At 38.3% G+C, this 25,453-nt stretch overlaps 1 protein-coding gene across 4 annotated transcripts in view; it reads left to right on the top strand.

Moving 5' to 3' along the window:
* Window positions 1-21,818, top strand: part of sh2d3ca (SH2 domain containing 3Ca) — a 53,627-nt gene extending 31,809 nt beyond the window's left edge. For 3 of the 4 annotated variants that reach the window (XM_055040474.1, XM_055040477.1, XM_055040476.1), the window contains 12 exons: window positions 9,780-9,908; window positions 13,187-13,336; window positions 14,135-14,412; window positions 14,513-14,590; window positions 15,757-15,884; window positions 15,977-16,346; window positions 17,168-17,297; window positions 17,450-17,565; window positions 17,673-17,844; window positions 17,955-18,066; window positions 18,146-18,352; window positions 19,411-21,818. In XM_055040474.1, the coding sequence (XP_054896449.1) occupies window positions 9,780-9,908; window positions 13,187-13,336; window positions 14,135-14,412; window positions 14,513-14,590; window positions 15,757-15,884; window positions 15,977-16,346; window positions 17,168-17,297; window positions 17,450-17,565; window positions 17,673-17,844; window positions 17,955-18,066; window positions 18,146-18,352; window positions 19,411-19,586 (2,046 nt within the window). In that variant the 3' untranslated portion in view covers window positions 19,587-21,818. The remainder of the gene's footprint in view (window positions 1-9,779; window positions 9,909-13,186; window positions 13,337-14,134; window positions 14,413-14,512; window positions 14,591-15,756; window positions 15,885-15,976; window positions 16,347-17,167; window positions 17,298-17,449; window positions 17,566-17,672; window positions 17,845-17,954; window positions 18,067-18,145; window positions 18,353-19,410) is intronic. The other variant, XM_055040475.1, reaches the window with a different exon arrangement.
* The last annotated feature ends 3,635 nt before the right edge of the window (window positions 21,819-25,453 follow it).

Below are 25,453 nucleotides of genomic sequence, written 5' to 3'. Positions count from 1 at the left end.
AAAAAAAAACACAGGAAAACAAGTAAATCATTGAAGGAAGTCAGACATTAAAGCCTGAATGATGAGAGAGGCTCTCTTGGTCAAATGCAGTTTTCTTGTGTTTTCTTTCTTCTTTTTTTTTTTTTTTTTTTTGCTATGTAAATAAGTTGTAAGAGTTTTAGCACTGCTAAAAGTGGAAATATTTACGATGACCATAAATAGCCAGACTGCGCTGTGTTGACGAAAGCTCCCATAAAAACACCATTCAGGTCAGAGTTTAGGTTATGTTACTGAGCCTATGATCCATCTGACTCGGTGAAGAGAAAATATGTGATCCTGTTAACATTCTTAAAGGAGAAAATCTGTTTAGGCTGTCATGAGGTTTGGTTTTCAAAACTGCAAAAAAAATCTTGTCCCAACACCCATACAGCTTAAGAGTAAAATAAAATGTATTCTTACCCAAACTTTTTACGCTATAATGATTGGACACTGGTTGAAGTTATAGAACTGACCCAGGCTTTCAACTTTAATATTTCAACATTCACTTATCAGCTTCAGATCCTGGACTTTATCATCAATGTTGACTTTCAAAGCTCTTTCAGTTATTGGTGATGGAACATAATAAGCACAATCCTTCCTTGGTCAGACTGTAGTAGCAGCATGCATGGGTTTTGGGTACTGAGGATCTTGGTAGCAGCAATGACAGATTACCCATGATGCATGTGCACTTGCATGATTTGATCAGGCAATTTGAATGAAGCCTGTCCACTTGGCTGTGTCTTCCTCAATATCACTCTGCTGGGTCCTGGGAGAAAAATGAAATATTTAAGTTCTTCAGGCTCCAGGTCACATTCAAAGAGGCAAACCTGGGCTTTATATTTAGTGACAAGGAAGGAGGAAGACAAAGAGGGGGAGGGACTGAAATTGACCAGCCGGAGTAGCTCTGCAGAGGCAGCAACTTCTTTTCCTTGTGGTTTTAAAGAAAACTTAAAACTGCTACTTTCATATTGGAACTTTAAAGCCATTGATACCTAGAGAGATCCTGAAAAGCCACTTTAGCCAGTATCTTGAGGATAATAGTTTCAAACTCGAGTTTAGATTAGAGAAAAGACAGGGAGTGGACAGGAATATTGATTCCTCAGGCTCACTTGCAAATATCACAGCAATTAAACTTTAGAAGGAGAGGATTGTGAATTGAAGACTCTTTTCCCCGGGGTTGTTTCTGTCAGACTGCACAGTAGCTTGTGCCCTTTCCTCTGATTGTTGGAGGTAGCGAGTTTATTGTTACTAGAGTTTTTCTCCCTCTCTCACCTACACCACCACCTTGTTGACTCGCATTGTTGCTGTCGCTTTCTACCTTTAAGGGCTTCTAGAATACATTGAACTAGGCAGACTGGGGCAAATGAAGGAGAAGTATAAGGGATTAATGTAATTTTGAAGCAGGGGCTTCCTGCAGTCTCAGTGGGGGTGTGGGTGTATGTCATATCCTGTCCACCAGCTGTCAGTCAGTACAGGGGGTCTCACTGATAGCAGGCTGACTGACAGCTTACAGCAGTGCTTTGTATATGCTTGTTTGTGTGCATATAGTGATATAATACATCAGCATCCAGCTCCCTCCAGGGGTGGATGCTCTCTGTGAACGTACATGAAGGAGACGCTCATTCTTGATGACAGCAGAAGGTCACTGTTATCGCTCTCATACTCTTGAGTGTGTACCAGTAGTCCTCACTCCTTCTCCGCAAATAAACCAGTTTGCTTCCTGATACGCAGTGATCAAATGACACATGAGGTGTCATTTTTATCTGTCTTTTCCAGTGCCAGGAATATCTCAATCATAATGAGAGTTTGTTCACATGGACAAACGGGGTGGAGTACCTTTTTTTTCTTTTTCATATGTCAAGTTTTCCGTATCTCAGGTTTGAGTGACAAAGTTATGAAGGTTGTTGTGCATCTGCTGGGGTTTTGAACAGTTCGGATTATATTATCACTTCACTCTTTTCACGCTTGGTTACATTTTTATTTTCCTGAAGTGTTTTCACATGAGATCATGGAAAGCAATGAATTTTTTATAATCTGCATCTGCTTCAAAATGTGGGTGATGCTCTGTGAAATAAAACAACTCTTTTTACATAAACATAAAGAAAAAAAAAGGAACCATTTAACATTGTCAGATTATAGTTTCACTTTATTATTTAGCAATATTGTTCATTATTATTTTAACACCAATAATTGCTCACTTTTGAGGTTATCTGGTTCAAGTAATACTTTACGATATGTACACTTAAATGTGTGTTAGAAGCTACTTTAATTGCTTCAATAAAAGCTAAATTTATTTTGTATTCCACTGCATGTCATCTTGCCAAGAAAATTAAAGAGATCTAATGTTATAGGCAATTCCCTTCGATGGATAAAGCGTTGACCATGTAACTTGATGTGCATCTGTTACAATGGCCGGGAATTTGAGAGTAGAAATTAGACTGAGGCCACAACACAGGGATTACAACAATCTGGAAGGGAGTGAAATTCAACGTAGATGTAAACACAAGCCTTCATAAAGTTGTACAGTCACTGTGTTTGTGGCTGCAATGGAAAATATGAGGATTCATGTTTTTTTTTTTCTACCAGCAATCCATGACCCTATCATCAGAAGAAAAGGGGAGATATCTGGATGAAGAGGGGTGAAGAAGGAAAAAGATAAATAGGAAGGAAGGTTCTCTGAAATCTGAACCATTTGCCTTAAAGCCTTTTTTTGAAATGTGTGTGTGAGTGTGCAGGAGGTGGGAACACCCCACCACCACTAACACCACCACGGTTCAGAGTGTTACCCTGACAACGGGGTTAGAGGCTGTTCCCCCGGCCAAAGAAGAAAGACCCAGCCTTCTGACGCTTAAAACCGAGCGCAGTCGTCTGTTTGGAGTGCATTCTTCTCCTTTGTTTGGTGCTGTCCCTGTTGGAGTGTATTCCTTCTTTTTTTACTTTTCATACTCGCTTGTAAACACCAGATGCTTTCCTTCTTCTCTGCAGGTTTTTAGATTTGTCATCAAACATTTTCCATGTCATTTACTACTCATGCCTTCACACCCAAGATTTGCTTGGCTTTCACCCTTGCAGTGAGGAATTCAAATAAACTACTTTATTTTACAAATTGCTGCACTGTTTCACAGGATGCATATGCAGGGCTTATTTTTCAAATTAATGTCACCAAACCGAGCAAACTTTTGCAGCATAAACCATTTCTGTCATTATATTGTTGAACTATTTCTTTGTAGTCCAATACTTTTTTATTCATTTCCACATTGCGCAGTAGACAGTTTCACAAATGCTTCAAGTGACTTAAGGTAATAACAATAATTCCTACTTATATTCTTTGACTTTAAACATCTCCTCATTGCAGTATGGATACATTTTGTTGCTTACATTTCTATACACGGGGAACGGGAAATGATAAAGGGAAATGCAACATAAGTTTTTGTAGTTTTTTATTTTAAAAGAAATCTGAACAACTCAACTCGAAAAAGTTACTTTATGCAAATTGTAAAATGTATCTTTCATATTTTCAAACAACAAAAAAATAAACATCAAGTTTATCAAATTCTTCACATCTACAGAAGTTCAGCCCCAAGTGGAGTTTCTGTGCAAGGAGCCGTGATCTGCAACATTAGCTCGCTGTCACCTACGTTACATAAAGTTTTCATTTGTTTCTGATAACATACCTTATTTGACACATAATAGCTTTAATGGTTTGTAAATAGTTTCTGTAATTTGTACCTGTTGTTGATATTTTCATTTCTCTATAAGCAGAAATGCGTTTGGCTGACGTAAATAGCTGATTGACAGTGACATCTTCTCAAAGACCCTGGAACTAACCTTTAGAAATGCTTTGATCGAGTTTGATCATGACATTTCAAACTGGATTTGGACATTCCTAATTATAATATTTCATGTTGTGCTGGTGGAGAGTATGCAAACTGGATAGAGCTTATAATCAGTTCAGAGCGAGACACACAAAGCAAATTCAAAGAACCAGAGTAAGACACACATACAACCAGTGACATGCAGTTCTGCCATGATGTGTCATCACAGAAGAATAATATAATGATAAGATAACTTATATGGCTATTTTCATCTTGTGTTTTGTACTATGAAGTATTTATTTTTTATTTAGCTCAACCAATTTTGATTCATATTTCTTCAAAACTGCTTTGTTTGCGGAGAAGCGATCAGAAATGGCAGAGAAGGGATAATTATGTTAACATTTAACTCAGTTTGCTAAGATGTTTTTGATTGAAATAGCTTTTGATTTTAGTACATGTGACCACTTAATGCTGCACATTCAAAGAATGACCGTTTGCAGTTCTTTATAATCCATAAAATGTTTAGAAAATCTGCTGTGCATAATAATTTGAAACAGTGAATTTTGAGTTTTTTTATTTTTGAAAAAATGCTGTTCTCATGGAGAGTTTTGTTCAGTAAAATTTGATTTACACTGTAATAGTTCATGACTTGAAAATTATTCTGAGAAAATATCATTTGCATAATTTGGAACACGGTGTAGAACATGCAGGGGGTCTTATTATTTTGATCAAGTCAGTGCCTCCCCAGCCATGAACCTCACTGCACGTCACTGCATACAGCATATGAAGAAGGGTGTGTAATATATGCATAAATATGTGCATCTATTTTGAATTTATCCCCATTATCATCCCTTTCATTTATTTTCTGTTTAGGTGGTTCTGGTTTTTTTTGTTTTTGTTTTTTTTTACTTCATGATTTTGAGTGATAGTGATGTCAATTTTCACTTGGGGGGGTGGGGGGGTGGGGGTGGGGTGGGTGTAAAAGCCATGAGACGAAACCGCGTAATTGGCCTGCAGTGAGAACAGCAGTCTAAAGTGAATGTTGGTGTAAATTAGGTGATGGATCACACTATGTTATCTTTGACTCATTTTCAAATGTGTGCTAAGCCTCTTGCCATAGTTTCTGACTCTTTTTACCTGTTGGTGTTTTCTCTCAGGTGCTCTAAAAATACCAGACTTATCTTTGGAGATCTCACAGATATGCACACACACATAGAGATGCATCAAAAGATGCACACTAAAACACATTGCCATTGGGCGCGCACATGTACAACAATCCCTTTCACTCCATTCACCCTCCCTAGGGAAAAAAAGTCCTGCATCAGCTGCTAAATTGCCTAAACTCCCTCTCATCTGCTAATGGGCTACCTGTCTACCTCCATGTCTGCCTCTCTGTCTACATTAATGAATTTCTGTTGTCTGTCTGTGTGCCTCTGTGTCCTCCTGAATGTTTGATGTCTTGTCTTTATGTTGACTTTATTCATGTCTCTGTGGAGGAGAGTTCCTGCTGTGCTCATGCGCCTGTTTTCCTCTGCGCCTGTTTTCATCTCTGCTCCTAATTTAACCATTTACTGGGGCTCACCATGATGCTTTTAACTGCCCTTTGGGGATATTGTGTTACTGAATCTATACCTGCAACTCTTACATATTCTCTTAATGAATTGTGCTCATTCCCTGGTTTGGTGCAACTCGTCAACAAGAAAAGGCCAGCGGCTGAGTGAACTCTTGCATGCAGTATAAAAACTTTAATATTTATATATGAAAGTGACATAATATTCAACTTTGAAGCTGTTCTGCTCATATTCAAAATGTACAGATTATCCCTGATTAAATCAAATTACCTTCTGACAATCATGTTTATTTAAGAAATATTTCATCACAGTAAACTATTAATAAATTATAGAAGATTACTTTAGCTGTTGCTATGATGTGAAATGTCTCTTGAATGGTTCTTCCTTTTTGTTCATAATTACCAAATCAGAAATGTGTCGTTTTCACAACTTTAAACCATAATGACCAGTTGATCTTTTCCACCATTTGGTAAAGTTAAAAAAAGCTTCTGCCACACACTGAAAAACAAATCTTTGGACATAGTAAAAAGCAATCTGATAAATGTGGCAGAGGAAGATCTACTCTGAAAAGTAAAAAGGGAAGTACATGCACCTTGAGAATTGAGACTAAGCAGTCAGGATAGTAAAGGGTATCCTCTCCGTCTTTGTAACTGCAATAAAAACATCACATTAGTCATTGTCACTGACTCCCATTCCACTTATTCCCATTGTTCCTCTTTTGCCATGGAGTAATATATTCTTCTGAAAGAAATGTTTTACTCTCTTTCACAGCATTTAAGAACTGTCCTAACTCATCATCTTCTTCTGCTTCTCCCTACAACTTTAGATCCAATTTGTCTCAAAGTAACTGATCTGGAAGTGATGACCCACCTAAATTGAATGCAATCTAATGGCAAATTGCAAAACAGATGAAGTTATCTTACTGTTCTTTCTAGTATCCAAACTAGCTAATATTAGCAATACCAACTTGCATATTTCTTTTGATATTAAAGTATAGCTGAAACTTATTCACACCTTTACCAGATCTAGATTAAAAATCATTTTCACTGAGTTCAAATGTTTCTTTTTCATAAAAAAAAATTAAATGATACAATCATTTATTAAATGACATGCTAAAATATTGTAAAATGATAATCACTTTTTAATTTTATGTATGTTTTCTTTAAACATGTTTAAAGAACATGTTTAGCAGTAAGACAGCATTTCTAAATCAATCAATCAATCAAATTTTATTTGTATAGGACATTTCAGCCGCAATGCATTTCAAAGTGCTTTACATGGACTTTGAAATACGTCTTGGTTTTGCTGAACATTTTCACTTTTATTCAATCTGGGCCAGACCACTTGAAAATGTCACTTTCATACAGCAAAAACATGATTACTTTACACATAAATCTGCCAGAAAATGAATAAATTTGCACCTAAATTGATACATTTGCATTTAAAGATGAAATTCACAAACTGAAGATGTAACTTTGAAGATTTAAATGTACAGACAGAAAAAAAATTAACTTTGTATAACATGACATGATGGCCAACCTTTGAATCTGGACCTTTTCAAAGATTAATAACTTTTAAGCCTGCTTGACCCAAAACCTTGTTCTGTAAAGTCAAAGGTTGTGAAGAAAAGCACTCTAGCATTTCAAATACTTGGATACCATCCATGCCGTTGTAGAAACAACACCTCATAGATGTTGAACTCCACAACAGTGTTTTTTTTTCTAAAGGATTTAGTGCAGATTTTATTGCCTTCACATATTAGAATACAGATGCCTGTTGTGTCACCTTTTATTGTCTATTGTTTGCTGGTCTCCATCAGTGTTTCCCCTTTAATGTCAGCCTATTTCATGAAACCTGTCATAAATAGAGCCATGTTGACAGTTCAATTTACCTCATAACCCTTCATATATATATATATGTGCGCACACGCACATTCGCACACACATTGACTCCACTGTTGAGCATCAGTTCCAATCCAGGTACCTCTTGGGTTTCCACAGAGATGGGGAAAAAGCAATAACGGCACACTTGACCCGTCTGTTTTTTATTGGCCTGTTCTCACCTTCACACAAACCCACTCACACACACCTTGAATCTAATCTGGGAGACCTCGCCTCCGTGGTGATATTCCTCCATCCTCCCCAGAGGATTATAGAAGCGAAGAGGGGCAAGAGGAGAGGAGGAAGTTAATAATTTTGCCTCTCAGCAACCTGAAAGTGATAAGATTGTGTGTTCGAGTCGCGTATCAAATGTGGACACTTGTGAAGCGGTGTAAAAACCACGCTGTACATAAAGGTGTCATTACAGCTTCCCATCTTTACTCATAATGTTTGTGTTGTCGCTGAAAAGTCTGACAACAATCTTGCTAGAACTTTATCAGGATTTGGTCAAAGACTTGTTTGTGTGAACTGTGTGTATTTGATTGTGTGCCAGGGAATGACACCAGTTCTGGGGGGAAAAAAGAGCAACGTAACTGGGGCAAATATTAGGAAAAAAGAAAAGATTAGCCCCAGCGACAAGTTTGTTTACTGTTTATTCTGGTTGCCTGCCTCATTCCTCCACATACTGGCAGTCATGAAGATTTTGTTTTCACTTTTTATTCCTTTGTGGATTTTTATCCCTGTTCAGATTTCTGTCAAGTTTTTTTGTGTGCACACAGATATTTGTGTGTGCCTGCCTTGTGCATTAATTATATTAGGTTGCTCGTCTGATCTCAATCTTTCCACAGCCATCAGTCGTTACAGTAGCTTCTGGGTCCCATTTAGGGAGTTCCCATTTTCTTCATGCAAATAGCTCTAGAGCAGATTAGGTGAACTTGAAGGAATTAAAAGGGATTTATGGCAAATTGAAGGCAGGGCAGTGAATTATGTATAACATGGATATAAGTGTAAATCTAACCCAAGTAAACTGTTTTCAGTTATACTAAAAAAAATGATTTTACAAATAAGCTGATTTCCTTTCTGATTGATTAAGCATTAACATACAAATCCTCTGTTCTGCCTGTAGAAATCCCCTTCTGCAATGTACACACTCTAGTTGGCTGTGTATAATTGAGGCTCTTCCTAAGAACGCTTTGACATGGAGACTGAAGAAGCTGCTGATCAAACCGCCGACCCTTCAATTAGAGGATGACCTGCTCTACCTCCTGAGCCTTTAAGCGCCTTGGTCGCAAAAAAAAAAAAAACATTGCCTAATGAGCTGAACGTTTGCAGTTGTTACTGATTCACACTCAGGGGCCTTTGTGTGTGTTTGCGGGAGTATTTTTCTTTTGGTGATCATTTGTCAACCATATTAAGAGACGCAACAGTCAGAATTTCCTGGCCAATTTCTGAGGTCTGTCTTCAGTAAAGCTTTGACCTGCAGGCTTCAGCAAATTATGATTTCTCTTGAAGAACTGATATTACAAAAAACAGCATTCAAAATATTTTCTGTCCCGCTTTCTTACTGTGAGCAATGAGTATTTATACGACCATATAGCTGGGAAGTAATGTCACTGAGAGCATTTGCTGTAAAGTAGAGTTTTACTATTATCCTAAAACTGTGTTGCAAACTATTTGCAGCATTTTATATTAGCAGTTAGTACAGATTGTAGAGCTGAAGTGGCCATGTATTGCTTTAACTATGAGATTTGCAAAAAATGTCGATGTTAGAACACCAAAGGCTCCAGAGGATAAAACAGATCAAAATTGGTGTATTTTTCTCAGTTTATTATTTCTGTTCAATGTGTTGCTCTTCTCTTGCAGCCAGTCTGGCAGACATGTCTGACACGTCATAGAGATCAACATCTCTGTGCTTCCTCCGGCCTCATTTTAAACACATCCTTGATACTGATAACTTTTTTTACTCTCTGTGTTGAAGACACAGAGCGTGTCTTCAACTGCCAAGAGCAGCTTGGCAGTGGTTTACACGTGGTCCGTTCACTGACTAACAAAAGCAGTGTTGTTGAGTTTCTGAATCAAGCTAAAATCATCCAGTTACAGTCAAGAGCCAGTTTCTCATTGCATCTTAAACTGGAATAAATTTTAAGTATCTGTGTTGTACTTTTATGACGGGGCCGGTAATTTCGCCAAGCCATTCTCAGTGGCTGAGACTTAACCAACGAAATTCTGTGTGCGTTGTGTATGAACAACAAACAATTAACTGTAAACTACAGTTATCACTATTTGCATGTGAATCTTATTTTTTTGTTTAATTTTTTAAAGTTCATTCATATTTTTATGCATACTTTGCAGTCTTTATCACTTGGAAAAATTTTAGCACCTTTTTTTGTTGACATTCATAATTGTAACTGGTCAGACAATACAATATAAGTATTGTCTGACCAGTTACATCTGAACTGACATATATATATATATTTATCTCTCATTTGTCACAGTTTTCAAAGGAGAAGTACCTGCTGGAGTCTCCTCCAGAGAAACTTCGTAAAGAACTGGAAGAGGAGTTGAAGCTGAGCCCTGCTGACATCCGGAGCCATGGCTGGTACCATGGTCACATTCCCAGAGAGGTATTTGTGCTGCCAGGTTTCTTTAATTGTTGGTCAGACTGCACAGAGTAAAGACAGTAAAACAGCAAGACACAATTTTTCAGTCACAAGTCCTACATGAATCATAACTTCCATTATCAACGAATGCTTCCCAAAATTCACGGCTGGGTTTAGTTAGCAGCTTAAAACCTTAAGTTTTCGGTTTGCTTTTGTTCTGTTTTTTTCAACACTCCTGAACAATGGAGCTCAGTCATAAATAATTCATCATATATGCTTTTATAATCCGTTCTCCTCATGTGATTTTTTAAAAATAGAATGAATTAAGCAATTTCGCCAAGCCGTTCTCGGTGGCCAAGACTCAACAAGCTTTATTTGAGCATTACAGTCTCAAATAAAGCTGACTGTGTTTATTTGCACCATAAATGAAGAGATATGGCTAATATCAAAATGCGTTTGATTTAGTTTGGAGAAAGAAAGCATTTTAGTGTTAAATTGTTGTAAAAGATACAAATATCCTGTTCACCTAAAACAGTAAGTTTTCCTTATACTAAAATACATAATTGCAACCATATTTGAGACCTTTAGATGGATGCACAATGCACAAAAACCCAAAACCCAAAATATTAAACTATCATTAATGTGGTGGACAGCTCTTCTTTGTCGACTGTCTAATTGAAATCTGGAATTTACCTGGTTGGATTTATTATGAGTGGGGCTAAATATCATTTATACATCCATGTCCTTCATCCTCCAGATTTAGAAACACTTCCAAAGCTTCAGAGTTTAGGGATTTAGTATCCCTTTTATTTTTCTACTTTTCCCGGTTGTCTTTTTTGTGACTGTGTGCCACCTTTTTCTCTGAGGTTTTATGATTATGTATGCGTGAAAATTTCTTAGCAGCACAAGATCACTGTGGAGCGACCTGCCAGACAGCAAGTCAGAATTTAGATGCAAATTCATGGCAAAAAGCATAAATGAAAATGAATGAATGATTTAAAGATATTATGTATTTGACGAATGAGTGTCGAAGCCAAACTTCACAGTTCAAGGGACCACGTGTTCTTAACAATATGTCCGTGTCCAGAACTTTACACAAAGATAAATCTGAGAGTGTATCGGAAGATGTAGACGGTCAAAGTAAAAAAGGTTGTTTACAAATCTGTTCACACCATCTGAGTTCAGAAGCTGAAAACATGTGAAACCATGTGTGAAATTTGGCAGAGAGAAAAAAAAAAGATTGTCTTGGTGTGACTGTAAACAACACACACCTAACAAAGCAATTTCTGACATATTTTGGAGGTCAAAGAGTTTGGAAATGACTGTTTTTCAGCTTTCAGTTTCTTTTACATTTTGTATTTTCGGCCAAACCATCAAGAAAATAAAATAAAAGTTGAAAGTGCATATTATCATCCAAATCACACACATGGTTCAAAATGATTTTGTTTCCTTCTAATTAGGAGGAACCGTTTTGTGATTCTTTTGATTTCATTTTTAACACCTTGCTATTGCTGAAAATATCTCACTATGCCTTTTTCAGTCAATAATTCATTCACACAAAAGAAATTAGTTTTCAGTGCAATACATTCACTGCGAGTCAAAAACACGATGCTTGAGGTTCTCACTGTCAGTCACTCAAGATGAAAACTATAAGTTAAAAGACACTAACTGATTTTAGTGGTATTGTCATGGGCCTCCCAGCTGGGTGGAGGCATTTTTTAAGAGTTTTAACAGGCTCAGAGGCATAAAAGTCAACGTTCATGCTGACTATTATGTGGAAATTTGTGGAAAGTTTTAGGCTTAACTATGTTTTCTTTTAAAAAATGACATCTTAACGACAACAGTTTTGAATGTTGTTCAATTTTCTAGAAAACAAATATATAAGAATATTAGTTAGACACAAATGAAAGGGTGTAACTCTACCTCTAGATTAATTCATCCTGGTTACACACACATAAATCTGAACCACAGAAATAAGAATAAAAATTCTTTAACATGGAACAAATGTTACACAGAATACACTTGTGCCTGTAATCACATGGTATTAGCAGAGTGATTACTCCGACATCATCTCTGGCTTTGAAAGCGCAGTTTAGGCGGTTTACTCACAGAACGACACTGATTAATGAAGCCCATCATCTGTCGCAGCTCGGCAGCGATTGCTGTAGCGTTCGGAAGGATGGAGACTCTGCCAAACAGACAGCTGTGTATGTTGCTGATGTACGCAATTGAGCTTCACAGCTGGTGATAAAGACACAAATACACACAAACACACAGTTTGGGCGCGCATGTGGAGGATACATCTTCATCTTTTTTGTCTCTCTGGCTTTTGATCAACGTGCGTCTCTTTCAAACACAAACATCGATTTGTGCCTTGTGCATGTTTTTGCTCCTTTAATTTACATAAAATATTCATATATTCAGGGATTTCCCCCAGTTTAAACTTTGGGGGAAACCCCAGGCCAGGTTACCAAGATAGCACTTAGTGAGTTTATTTTAATCAGTTTAATCCTATCCACCCCTCCTGATAAGGTTCCTCATCCTCTAATCATTGTTTTAAAGTTACAATATCTCACTTTTGAGGAAGTCTTTCAGCTTTCCCTTCAAATTGTTTGAATTTCTAATAACAAAATCCTCCTCCTTTTAACAGAATAACATTTGGTACTGAGGGAGATAAAAGCTTTGCATGAATTTGAGGCCTTTGATCTGTGCATTTGCTGCCTCCTGCTGGTCTGTGACACTGTTTTTCCTTTTGGCTTTGTTGCACTGCATATTTCATGGCTTGTTTAAAGAATTTAACGCTTTTCACCATCTGCTTTCACAAGCAGCCTTCTTACAGGTTGCTTTAAGAGACATACTCCTCAGGCTGATTTTAGTGCCTGTTTTTCCACACATCTAATTAACAGATATTTGGGGCTTCTTTTTCTCCACAAGTGCAGTTTAAGTTGGCAATGACATGTGCAGCCTGACGCTGTTTCGTTGATCGTGAATAGAGCATTAGTTTTCTAGAGTGGCTCTTCATTGGTGTTGTAGCGTATTTAATGGATCATAACGACTGAATCGGCGTGAAAAATCTGTTTAACACTGAGACAAATGTTTGTTCAGCAACACTAAGTCCCGGGGAACTGTTAGAAATAACCACACATTTCCTATTTCAATTATTCATCTTTCAAATTGTGAGGAACAAATTGTTCATACACACACCACAACTAATATAGCCAAGTTTGGTTCTCTTTTTCTATTTGAAAAATTGTAGTTTTTGTTGTTTTTGTTTAACAAACTGGGCTTTTTCTCCTGTTTAGGTGTCTGAGTCTCTGGTTTTGCGAAACGGTGATTTCCTCGTGCGAGACTCCGTGACCAATGTTGGTGATTATGTTTTGACCTGTCGATGGGACAACGAGGTGCTCCACTTTAAGATCAGCAAAGTTCTGGTGAAATCAAATGAGACGAAGGTACATCCACTTCTGTTAGAGCAGGGATCTTTGAACAAGAAAATATCAAGCAGTCAATGTGAAAATCTGAGATACTTTTTGTTACATAAAATAATATAATTAACTTGAATGGAAATGTTGGAAAGTGAAGGAAGTTTAGGGACCTGCCTTTGTGGTTCCCTGCAGAATCAGGAGAAAAGAAGAAAAAAACACTTATTTTATGGTCACAACACACTTGACACAATCAGACTAGGCAGAAGCTACAGATCAAAGAAATCTGCCACCTACTGGGTTTAAGTTGCTCATCAGGAAAACCACACTTATAACTAATAGCATTTATGATGCATTTGTTCTCTTCTATTGGAGGTTTGCCCATTGAGTCATTGTGTTCAACACTGATATTATGAGTCTATTTCATTAGCAAAAGGCCGCCACATGTTAGGTCTGTCCGAAATGATCAAACTTCACCTTGTTTAGCTGCTTATTTTAGCAGGGAAACAAGAGTTCTGCATTTTAAGCTGAGTTAGAAAGCTTTTCTTTCCCAAGACAATAAATATTTCTCTTTTCATTTGATCTTTTTGTGTTTGTTGTCTTGTTGTCTCTGCTAACATGGTGCAGGTGTACAAAGTTGACCAGCTGCGATCCTGCTTACTCTTTCTTTTGTGTGTTTTTACCAACTTTGAGATCATTCCAGTGCTATTATTGGGGGATCAAGAGAAACCGCAGATATTTTACTCTCTTCATACATAATAGAATAGAATAGAATAAATGTTCTAAGCAAGGGTTCAAAACCAAACCTTCCTTCCTCGTCTTCCTCAGGTGCAGTACATGCTGGAGTCAGACAGCTTCGACTCCGTTCAGGAGCTTGTGCGCTTTTACGTGGGCCAACGCAAAGCCGTCTCGCAGTCCAGCGGCGCCCACATCTACTGTCCCGTCAGCCGGACTCTACCTCTGCGCTACTTGGAGGCGACCTTCGCCCTGTCCAACAGCAAGCACAGCTCCGCCTACTCGCCGTCCAGCCAGAGGGGGGCGTACATCAAGCGACGGAGCGTCACCATGACGGACGGGCTGACGACAGAAAAGATGATGCCTCACAGGTGAGGAGAGCGCGGACGCCGATGTTCTCTGACAGTTCTTTCTCTTTTGCAGCTTTGTGAGAAAGGTTATTGATTTTTTTTATGTTGCATACATAATCAGTGATTCAGACAGCCCCAGTCCAGTTGAGACATCGTTGGGCCCACCTGAGCCAGAGCCGGAGCCTGTGTCCGAATGCAGGTTGTGTTTATGTGTGTGACAACAATGGTGTTGCTCTGGTTCCCTCCACACTCCTAGAGCCCCTTCACTTCACAGACACCCGTAGTACTTCCCTTTGTGATGAGAACTGTTCACTTCTGCACCCAGTGAAGCAAGTCTTAAACGGCATGTAGCCGTTTAAAACTTGATGAATCTACCAATCAGGAGCAGACAAGATTCTGGGCACGAAGTGCCTTTCTCTTAAGTTTGGTGACATTGTTACCATAAACTTCAATATACTTTATTTAGAATATATTTAAAGCCGTATTATGAAATGGAGTAAAAACAATACATGGTTCAAATGTATCACTAACCTATGTGACAAGTGTAGTGTGCATTTGTTTTAAGCCTCTATGAGACAATATTCTGGATCCACCTTCCCTGCAAATGTCTGCATGCTTTGTATGACCTAGAAACTAAAATCTTTGCCCAATCTTCTTCCCAAAAGAACTTTGACTCAGTCAGATTGGATGGAGAGCTTGTGTGGACCATCATTTGGCCAATACAGATGGACTTAATGAATTTTGGACTTTGATTGGACTGGTCCAACACATGAGTCTGCTTTGGTTCTCCCAAGTCTGTAATATTAATCCTAGATTTATCTTCATCGCCTCAGGGAAACTACAACCAGGAGTAATTACGGGTTTATTCTTGCTAGTATTCCATGAACTTTAAATTTGTGGAGTTAATTCGGCTAATTATCATTTTGTTTAAACTGTGCAACTCTGCAGCTCCTCCAGAGTTAAAATTGGCCTCTTGGCTGCATCTCCTCAGGGTGGATGGCTTTTAGGAGATTTTGGGCACTTTAGAAGACATTTGTTTTCACTTGATTTTAATTTGGTGTATCAGAGTAAAAGAGGTTTAAAATAAATGCAAACCAGGCTTTTTACATTAAAAAAAAAAAAAGAAAAATTGTATTGCTGTTAAGGATGATGAATCTCAGATATTGACTATTTTCCTGTTTTTTAAATCAAATTCATGTCTGCTTCTGCCTTGTTGTAGTTCATAAATAACAGAAATGCAGTTTTATTGCGACCGTTTCACAAACTAAATCATTCCTTCTTCCCTCACCCTGTAAGAAAGAATATTTACATTCGTAACAAGATGGCTCCTGTCATATAACCCAAGCTTTAAAATGCCGTTTGCAGCCCATCAACCATTCACCACCATAAAGACGCAATGCGCAATTGTGCGATGAGCATGGACCAGATTCAGGAGTACCGCTGCCCCTTGTCGCCTGTTGGGGAAACCCCGCTGTCTCCTGCGTATAGTGCTGGTAAGTGACAGACTCTGACACATAAATATTACATTGCCATCACATAGACGCCTTCTGCAGAGAGTTGAAGGCTCGTCTCTCTTTTTATCCAGTCACCAGGCAGAGAGCCCACTCAGGCGGACGGGCCCTGGCTGTCGTCCCTCCCTCTCCCGTGATGCGCCGTTCCAGCGACCCTCAGCTCAGCCCCTTGGACGGCAGCGCTCCCGCAGAATATCCCACCCAAACTTCTCATTCGGTACACTCCTCGCCTGCCCATCATTCCGTCTATCAATCGCAGTCGTCGGAGACGGCTGGAAGTTACTGTGACCTCAGACCCTGCCCCTGCGGGCCACCCAAACCCCCAACTAAGAGCTACGTAGAGCGACTGCGAGTTGAAGAATTGAGGAAAGGTGAAGGCAGAGAAGAAGACGGGACATCTGTTGCCCCGTTGGTGGAGTCGACCTCCTTATTCAGGCCATCCAGGTACATTCAGGAGGAAGTCTGAGGTTAACAGGCCATAAAGATGTAAAATCCAGGACTAACTGACCTATCTTCATATTACATATATAATTATATGACTCATTCTTATTAGACACTTAAAAAGACAAAGCTTGTGCTTTCATTTTATAATGCTTATAAAAAGAGAGAATCATTATTCATAGATTGTTCCTGAAATCAATGCAAAAAAAATTATACTAAATTTTACAGTGTTGTGTTTTTAAAACTTTCAGGTGACCTTTGATTGATATGTAGGACTAAGCAAACACCAGTAACACATGTTAGTGACATCAGTGACAGCTTCAATACTCATGAGTATGGGTTTGTGCATTCAGTGATTATAACAGGATTTTTTAGTTTTCCACTTGTCTAGTGGTCACTACAGTCATGCTAAAAATGTCCTGAAACACTATCATGGAAAACATTTAAAGATGCTTATGAGCACAAGTTTCTTGACCTACAAAAGGCTGCATTTTGTACATTAAAAATAAGTTTTGACAAATAGACTTGCGGCATTTGATATTGATGGTTCTGTTGCTAAACCTTGTCTGCATACCGTATAGAAAAAAGCTACTCTCCACAAAAAATACTCTGAATTTATCTTGCAGTGATCATTTTTCATTTTTTAAAAAAATATTTGGAACAGATTAACTCTGTAAAGATCTGGATGCATTCAAAGCTCAACAGCTGTACGGGTCACAAAACTGTGTAATCCACTTTTCTCCTCATTTTTGCAGCAGCATTTGCTTCTCCGAGTCCTGTCATGGTCCATTATTTTCTATATCTCTGAAACACTCCCTCTGCAGGTATGAGTCTAGTCTACTTCCTGCTGAAAATAAGCCTCTGGAGATGTCAGTCCTGAAGAGAGTCAAAGAGTTGCTGGGTGAAGTCGATGCCAGTACCGCAGCTAAACACATCACACTCGCCGACTGCAAGGTATGTAGACACATACAAGCAGTTTCCACACACAAATACTGACACAAGCTTGCATGCGTGATTATAGGTGCAAACAGAAACAAGCTTACTGCAGCTGGCACGACAGAAACCATAAATATTATAATATATGTATATGTATTTCTCTGGTTCAGGTTGCTAGAGTATTAGGTGTAACAACAGAGATGCAAAGGATGATGGGAGTGTCCTCAGGATTGGAGTTATTGACTTTACCACATGGGCATCAGCTGAGACTTGACCTGCTGGAGAGGTACAAAGACATTTCTTTACATGTGGAGAAAGTTTTGAAATATTGCATAATCTTCTGGAGGGTTTTTTACATCACAACCTTATTTTACATTTTTTAATTTTTTTCAGGTTCTACACCATGTCTATCATGATGGCCGTGGACATCCTTGGCTGTACAGGAAGTACAGAGGAGAGAGCGGCCCTGCTCCATAAGACCATCCAGTTAGCGGCAGAATTGAAAAGTAACCTGGGAAACATGTTTGGTTTTGCGTCTGTGATGAGAGCCCTGGAGATGCCACAGGTCAGTCAGTCGTCCATCACCATCACTAGTGAGGATACGGAAGAATTTCATTTTGACAGAAAGTCCAGGTTTTGAGTTTTGATTTTATTTCTGTCATTTGTTTGCTTCAGATTTCCCGCCTGGAACAGACATGGGTGACTTTACGCCAGAGACATACAGAGGGCGCTATTCTGTACGAGAAGAAACTCAAACCATTCTTGAAAAACATGAATGATGGCAAAGGTGAGCTGCTAGCTAGCAGCTGTTTGGTCAGAGCTGTTTATTTTCTAAGCTGAACTCCAACCCTGTCTTTTTCCTCCAGAGTCCAGTGTCATGACCAGCACCTCCTTCCCCCACATCCTCCCAGTCCTGTCTCTACTGGAGCGAGGCGCTGCCGTCGGGGAGGTGCTCGAACCCTGGGAAAGTTCTGAGGCCGGCGTGGACGTGGTCATGCACCACCTAGAGGCTGCACGCACCATTGCACATCACGGGGACATCTACAAAACAACTGCTGAGTCCAAGCTGCAGGGTAAGACTTCCACGTTCACCTCAGGAAGGCTGATTGCAGCTCTGTGATGATCACTGTGTGGTCAAGACTTAGAAACTGCCTTGTGGTTTTATGTGAATTAGATGCTTATTTTTCTGAACACTTTTTGTAAATAAGCTGGGTCACAGCACCACTGATCTGGTGTATTGATCCCATGCATATGGTTACTATGTTTGGTTCATTGATCCAAATAATTGGATCCGTGTTTGATGCCATTACTGCCTTATTGAACAGCCCGTCAATAGCTTTTAGCTAACACCTACAGTTTGTATTATAACCACAAATAGATCATCGTGACCCTTTTATCAGTGAGGGTGAATCCTATCAATAACATGTTTAACTTTAAACCCTTGCTATGTTTGGAAATGTTTTTGTTTTGTAGGTGGTTATGACTTTAAAAGTCTTTTATTATTATTTTTAGCAATGTCAGTATTCATGTTGGTAGATATGAATACTGTTATGAATACATGTTATTTGAATACATCAATAAATGTTTTTTTATGATTAATACATGTCCTGAATACATGTTATTTGATAACATGTTCCATGTTGGTGTCACGGTACATGTTAATGCGTTGCTTTTTCAAATCCAGACTACAGTTACTTAACGAAATCACTTTGCGCTATTGTGCGTTACTGATTTCTTTTATAATTTAATTTTATTTACTCTACATCTTGGGGAGTGATCGTCGTTTCTACGCGACAGTATCAGCAGCGACAGAAATGTAAACAAAATTGGGCCTGAAACAAATTAGATTTGAGATGTTTCCTCTTTATTTATAAAGATTATTAACCTATGTGACCATCTCAACAATGAGATTTTAATGGTGTCCTTCCCCAGAGTGCTTTCATTGAAAAAGCTGCATCAATTCCCTTGTTTGTTCTCCCTATCGTTGTTCTTTCCCTGCTTCTTGTGATGCAGAACTTTGATTATTGTACAAAACAATCAAGAGTCTTTTTCTGTTTAGCTCTGTTTCTCTTTAAATACCACAGTTACAATGGAATCTGCATTGAATACTCTTATCTCTTCTCCTTTTCAGGACTCCAGGAGCGAGCCGAGATACACGAGGTCTTCCAGACTGAGTTTCAGATGCGTCTGCTGTGGGGCAGCCGCGGGTCTGAGGGCAACCAGTCGGAGCGCTACGAGAAGTTTGACAAAGTTCTCACAGCTTTGTCGCACAAACTGGAGCCTCCTGTGCGCCACAGCGAGCTATAGCATCAGCCCTGAAACTCCAGATCGCCAAAACACTCTTGTTGCACTGGCCACTCCCAGTGGTATTACTTTGTGTCAGAAGTGGGGTTGATGATGTGAATGAGCAGAAATGAATGAGGAGGCAGCTAAAAGTGCACGAGGAGATTTCTTAGAACAAGTGTGGCACTTACTGTGGAAATGAAAAAAAATTGTGTGTACCTTCCCTGTGGACTAACCTGCTAAAATATTTAAATCTGAGGAAAAAGCTGTTCGATGGGAGCATGTGTACGGTGGGCTCTGAGGGCCAAACGAAGCTGCGAAATTTGGCTTCACTCCAGTAAAACTCAAACTTACGACTGCTGTCACAAACTATAGCCAAGATAACTGGAACGTTTTACATATCTCTCAAGATGTTTCGTCTGTGTGAGTATGCTTGCATCGATAAGCCTACTCCTCCATTTTTGTTTCTGTTCTATTATTTATTAGTTTTTTAAAAATAATATCAAAACACTGTGGCCACTTCTACATGAAACTCATGAATCTCTCAGTGCTAATCACGAAGGAACCCTGCTAATAAGACCTCATTTAATATGGATCACGCAATCCCATCTAGTACTATTAAAAATGTACCAGGCATGCATTAATAAATGCAGATTTAATGCAACAACTTGAATGTGGAAGTTCAGTGTGGACAAAGTGACCTTTCATCTTATCTGGCAGATTCATATATTTGATAGTGTGGATTGTGGATCATGTACTCAAAAAGTAGCCAAAAGCATCATCATGAAGAAGACTAAGTGAGAATGTATTCATTTTAAATTTAATTAAAGCAATGTTTCACTTATTTGGGAGCATTTATGAACATGTTACAGTTTGCTAAGCTTGCCGAAACAGTTGATGCATGCGGTTGTAAATGTTGCACCAAGTTTAATGTTGCTTTAATAACAATTTAAACACACGTGTCAAATCTGTGAAGTACTGAAAGGATCCTGTGATGATGTACTGTTTGTATGGAGAAATGTTAATGGGACCCACAAGGCAGAGAAAATACAAGTCCGTCTCAACAAATTACTTAATTTGTTTTTGTAGTCCAGTACAAAAAGAGACAGACTTTGGATCTAAATATGGTAAGAAAAAGTTTAGTGGAAGGAAAATGTTTAAGAAAAACAGCATTTTGGAGTTGGATATAATCTGTGACTGGAGAGAGTCTTTCGCTTCAGCTCATAGTTTCTCAATAAACACACAATGATGGGCAAAGCGTGTCTTGAGAAGCTTGCTGAACAAAACGGTGTGGCCCACAAACTCCAGTATTCATTGCTGTAAGATGTGGTATTTTCTCCTAGGGGAAACTTTATACGCCACCATGAACTTGGTGATGCAATTTTCCTGCAGGTGTGCGGTCCAAATGCATTTAGTGCTTTAGATACATGTGCAGTTATAATAGTCCACCCCCAACATGTTATGGTGGTTATCAGATTTTGCTGCTTAACCTTTTTCTCAAACACTGGATCATGATACAATGTCACTTTTTGAGTTAAATTACAGAAATAAATTCATTTTAAGATAATATTGTATTTTACAGAGATGCCACTGTTTGTCATGTTCAATTTATGTTTAGCTTGAATTATGTTTTTCGATTTATGTGTCAACAATAGAGCTAAAATAATTGGAACAACATTTGTTTTATTTTCAAGTATTTTTGCTGTAAACTGGTCTGAGAAGGCTGCCGACGTCCCTCAGAGCTATGCAATCGTTTCAGCTGGGAAAACTCAAGATATTCAAGGAATTTTAATTTTCAAATAGGTAATTGGAAATATCAAATCAACTTTTTCCTGAAAATTTTCCATCTACCCCCGCTGTTGTGTATTTGAACTTTTCTGTGGATATTGGATCCATGATCTATTCTGGAGAGTTGGTGCTATGCGCCACTTCCAACAGGAGATGGCGCACTTTAGTCAGCAAAAAAAAAAAAAGGAAAGGGGAAAAAAAAAAAGAATAAAGACATTAAACCGAGGCAGGGAGAAATTACACAGATCTTGCTTGTTTTGTGACCAAGATGATACCTACTGGTTTAGGTTTCACTGACATAATGATGATGTGAAGTGCTTTTATTTGTATGAAGTAAGCAAAAAAAAAAAAAAAGTCAAGAAATGATTCAGGACTGATCTCATGTTTTTCTTCTTTTTTTTAGTTTTTCTTTTTTGTACTGTACATAATAATTCACTTTTTTTCAAATAAAACAAATGCTTGTGTGGATGCGTTTGATTCTTTTCAGAAAAACAATAAAATGCAAACATTGATACAGTCAGTTATTCCAAACATTTCCTTCATATTCTAATCTGATGTCTGTTATTTTGTTGTCACAAATCTTACAGAATCTAAGTGAAAACATTTTTGAGGTAGTCCATTGCTGTTTATGTCCTTATTACTTAACATGGTAAAGGTGTATAAAAAATTAGTTAGATAAATGCATGCTTTGCATATATAAGCTCTCATAATTTTAGAAACATCCAGTCTTCAATTTTAATATACAGGCTGATAACTGTGGTACCAATTATTTTACTGAAATCACTTATGTCATTACCATTATGAGAGTTAAAACCTATTGCTAATAGATGACAAAGGGGATGTTTTTTTTACATCTATACTTGAGATTAAATACTAGAGACAGAAGACAAATATATTAACTGGTCAGTTTATTTTTTGCAGCACCATAAATAGTACCAATACCATATTTTCTTCAGATGATGTGATCTTAAAAATGATTTATAAAAAACAGTTGGGAGTTGCTGGATCGTTCAACTAATGTGGCCAACCATAGAGGTCCTCGTGTTTTATTTCATTTTTTTTCTTCATTTTTTAAAACTGCATCTGAGACATTTATTTCTAAATAAATAAAATATATGGTCAACTATTTAAACAGAATGTTTAAATACATATCAGGTTGCTGTTCGATTGGGTTTCTGTATCAGACAATTTATCAGACCATTTATTTTTGACATCTATTCCTACATATTTTCTTGCCCACATTTCTATATGTTTTGTAACACTAGGATGTTACAAAAAAGGAGTCATACATTTTAAATGCAATAAAATAAATATTTTTGCCCTGTCTTGTGCAATGCACAATCTGGGCCAGAAGATGGCGACATTCCCTTTTTAAAACGAGCCTCACAGCCTTCATGTTACCAGCAATGGTCTTTGCTGATGTCTCCTCTTTGGTGGATGTGGATGCACTATGTGCTGCTAATCAAACTTTTAGCTTTGTAGTTGGTTTATCCCCAAATGTGGACTTGACTTAATCCTCTGTCCATGTTTTGGAAGGTCAAAGTGCATGAAACAAACATATCAAAGAAAGCAATAATGCAATGAGCGCATGTGTTCTCTGTGAAGCCTCACATTGCTTTGCAGATAGAGCCATGGCCAACACAGTGGGAGGGAGAATAGACAGATGGTGTGTGTGTGTGTTGAGTGCATATAGATGCATGTGTGCCCAGGAGTACTCTTGTGCATTTATGCATAAATGTGTGCACTTGTTAACTTGAGTTCAGAGGTGTGTTATATCATAGTCATGGCAGAATTTCTGCTGGATTTCTTTACACCATCTGCTAGAGTGCAGAGCACAATTGTTCATACCGTTTAAGTTTCTCACGTTTTATTTAAGTTGTTTTCGGAATACACACAGCTGTGTTATGTGGGTGTCACGGTTTTATTAGATAACGATCAATCAGAATTGTGAAGATCAAAGCATGGAGCGGATAGATCAGGGACAAGGTTGTGGAGAAGTTAAAACAGGGGTAACTTCTAAACCAATGTCCTATAATTTAAAGATCTGACAGCGTACTCTGTAATTCATCATCCCAAATGAAAAGAGTATGGTTCAACTGTCGGCTTGGCAAAGGGAGCAGAAATCAGAGAAGCTGCCAAGAGATCCAAAGCTCAGGCAGGGATATCTGTGGAAAACACAGATATTACTTACAACTTCCACAAATCTAACATCTACTGAACAGTAGATGAACAGTGGCAAGAATATTGCCATGGTTTAGAGAAAACGTCATACCGGGGGACACACCAAATAAGAAAGTGCTTTTGTTTGATCAGATCAAAACACAACTTTATGGCCTGCATGCACAAAGCCATAGGTGTAATCATTTTTTTTCTTTCCGGTGTCTTTGTATGATCATCCTTAAGTCCTTGTTGGACTTTGACTGTTTGTTCAATGCACACTTAATTAAATAGTCTTGGTCTCTATTTGTAATTTCCAAGGTTTCAAAAAAAAATTTATCAAAGGAAGAAACCTAAAACTTTTTACTCATCTTGAAAACACCACACCCAAAGTGAAACATGGCAGTTGCAGCATTATGCCATTGCCATAAGGGAGAAAAAAGTTGATCAGAGTTGATGGAGAAATGGACGAAGCTATGACAAAAGTAATGCAGGAAAACTTGCAAGGAGCTGCAGACTGGATTGGAAGTTATCCTCTATTTCTACTACAGAACATTCAAAGGCATCATTTCCTTCATTTTACAAAGCCTTGTAATACTTGTTTTGTGAAATGAAGCAAGTACTGTTGCTCTATCATGTAAAATCCCAATAATGTTTGTGGCTGCAACATGACAACATTGTATTCAGTGTAACTCATTGTAAAACGTCACTAAGGGATTTAACCAGTACCAGAAGAAAGATGAAAAGAAGCTTCACCAACAATAGAGTATCAAGCATGATGGGACTCCTCAGACAAAAAGATATTGTCCTTTTCTTTTGTCCCCCTTTTTTACACAGTTCCATAGGCGTAACATGTTATGGATGTAATCTCTAAGAGGATTCTCTCTGCTTGGTATCATGGTACATGTTAATTTCAGCTCTTTATTTTTCATATGGAAACAGACCAGAGATCTCCCGAGCATGCCAGCCAATCATAATCAATTCACCCGTAATCCCCCCCTCAAACCTCCTTCTATAGCTAATCTGCCATGTTGGTCATTGTCATCTGATCATGTGTGACCTTGGCTGCTCCTTAGCTGGTGCAGGCAGCGTAGCAGCAAACGTACATTACCAGGGTGTTAAGTTCTAGTTTTTGTTTTACAAAAACCTGATAACCAGATGTGATGTAATTGGTGAAACGACAGCATCTTGTTTTTAGTTTAAGGTTGAATTTCTTTATGAAATAAAACTGGTAAATAAATTTGGAATAACAGGCTATGTTTTGTCTCCTAATTTGGTTTAAGAATCTCTTAAATAAAAGAAAGTAAATGGAAATGCAAGGCGTCTTCCATTACAGCTGTGCAAGAACCTCAGAGCAGCTTAGCAAATGTGACATGACATGAGGCAATTGTGTGCTCATTCAGGGGCAATTCACTCCACATCCATGAAACCTATCCATAAATATCCTGTGTTGTATCTCTTTGCTTTCATTTGAGCTCAGTTCAAGCAGAAACAAAAATAAAATTATTATATCTTTATTATTTTCCAAAACTTTTGTTGCAGCCTCATCTGTCAGTGGGCCTGCCTCACCCTTCCCTCACCCCCACCAGGCCTAGCTCGATCTGTCTGCGCTTGCTCCTCATTAACACATGAATACAGACAAGGAAGGGGCCTGTGATGGCGTGGACACCAACAGAAGGCAGCAGATTTGCAATTCAAACTGCTGACCATCAACACCCCCACCCGTCTCAACTCCCGCTTCATTTCTGGGATACTCTGAGGCTCAAACTGTCTGCAGGATGATTGATAATGCACATAAGAAGGGCAAGACAGACTGAGTGGACAGATGTGGTTTCACTGTTTTACGTAATTCTTCTGCTCACTTTACAAAATCAGATTGTAAGATTTTGGCATTGGAGCAATGGACTGTTGCTGCAATTATTAATATTTTTTTCATAATAAAATAA

This window comes from Poeciliopsis prolifica, unplaced genomic scaffold (assembly GCF_027474105.1).
Source record: "Poeciliopsis prolifica strain line A6 unplaced genomic scaffold, Auburn_PproV2 SCAFFOLD015, whole genome shotgun sequence".
Taxonomy (NCBI): domain Eukaryota; kingdom Metazoa; phylum Chordata; class Actinopteri; order Cyprinodontiformes; family Poeciliidae; genus Poeciliopsis; species Poeciliopsis prolifica.
The sequence above is the reverse complement of the archived record's forward strand: the minus strand, read 5'-3'. Positions and strand labels throughout refer to the sequence as shown.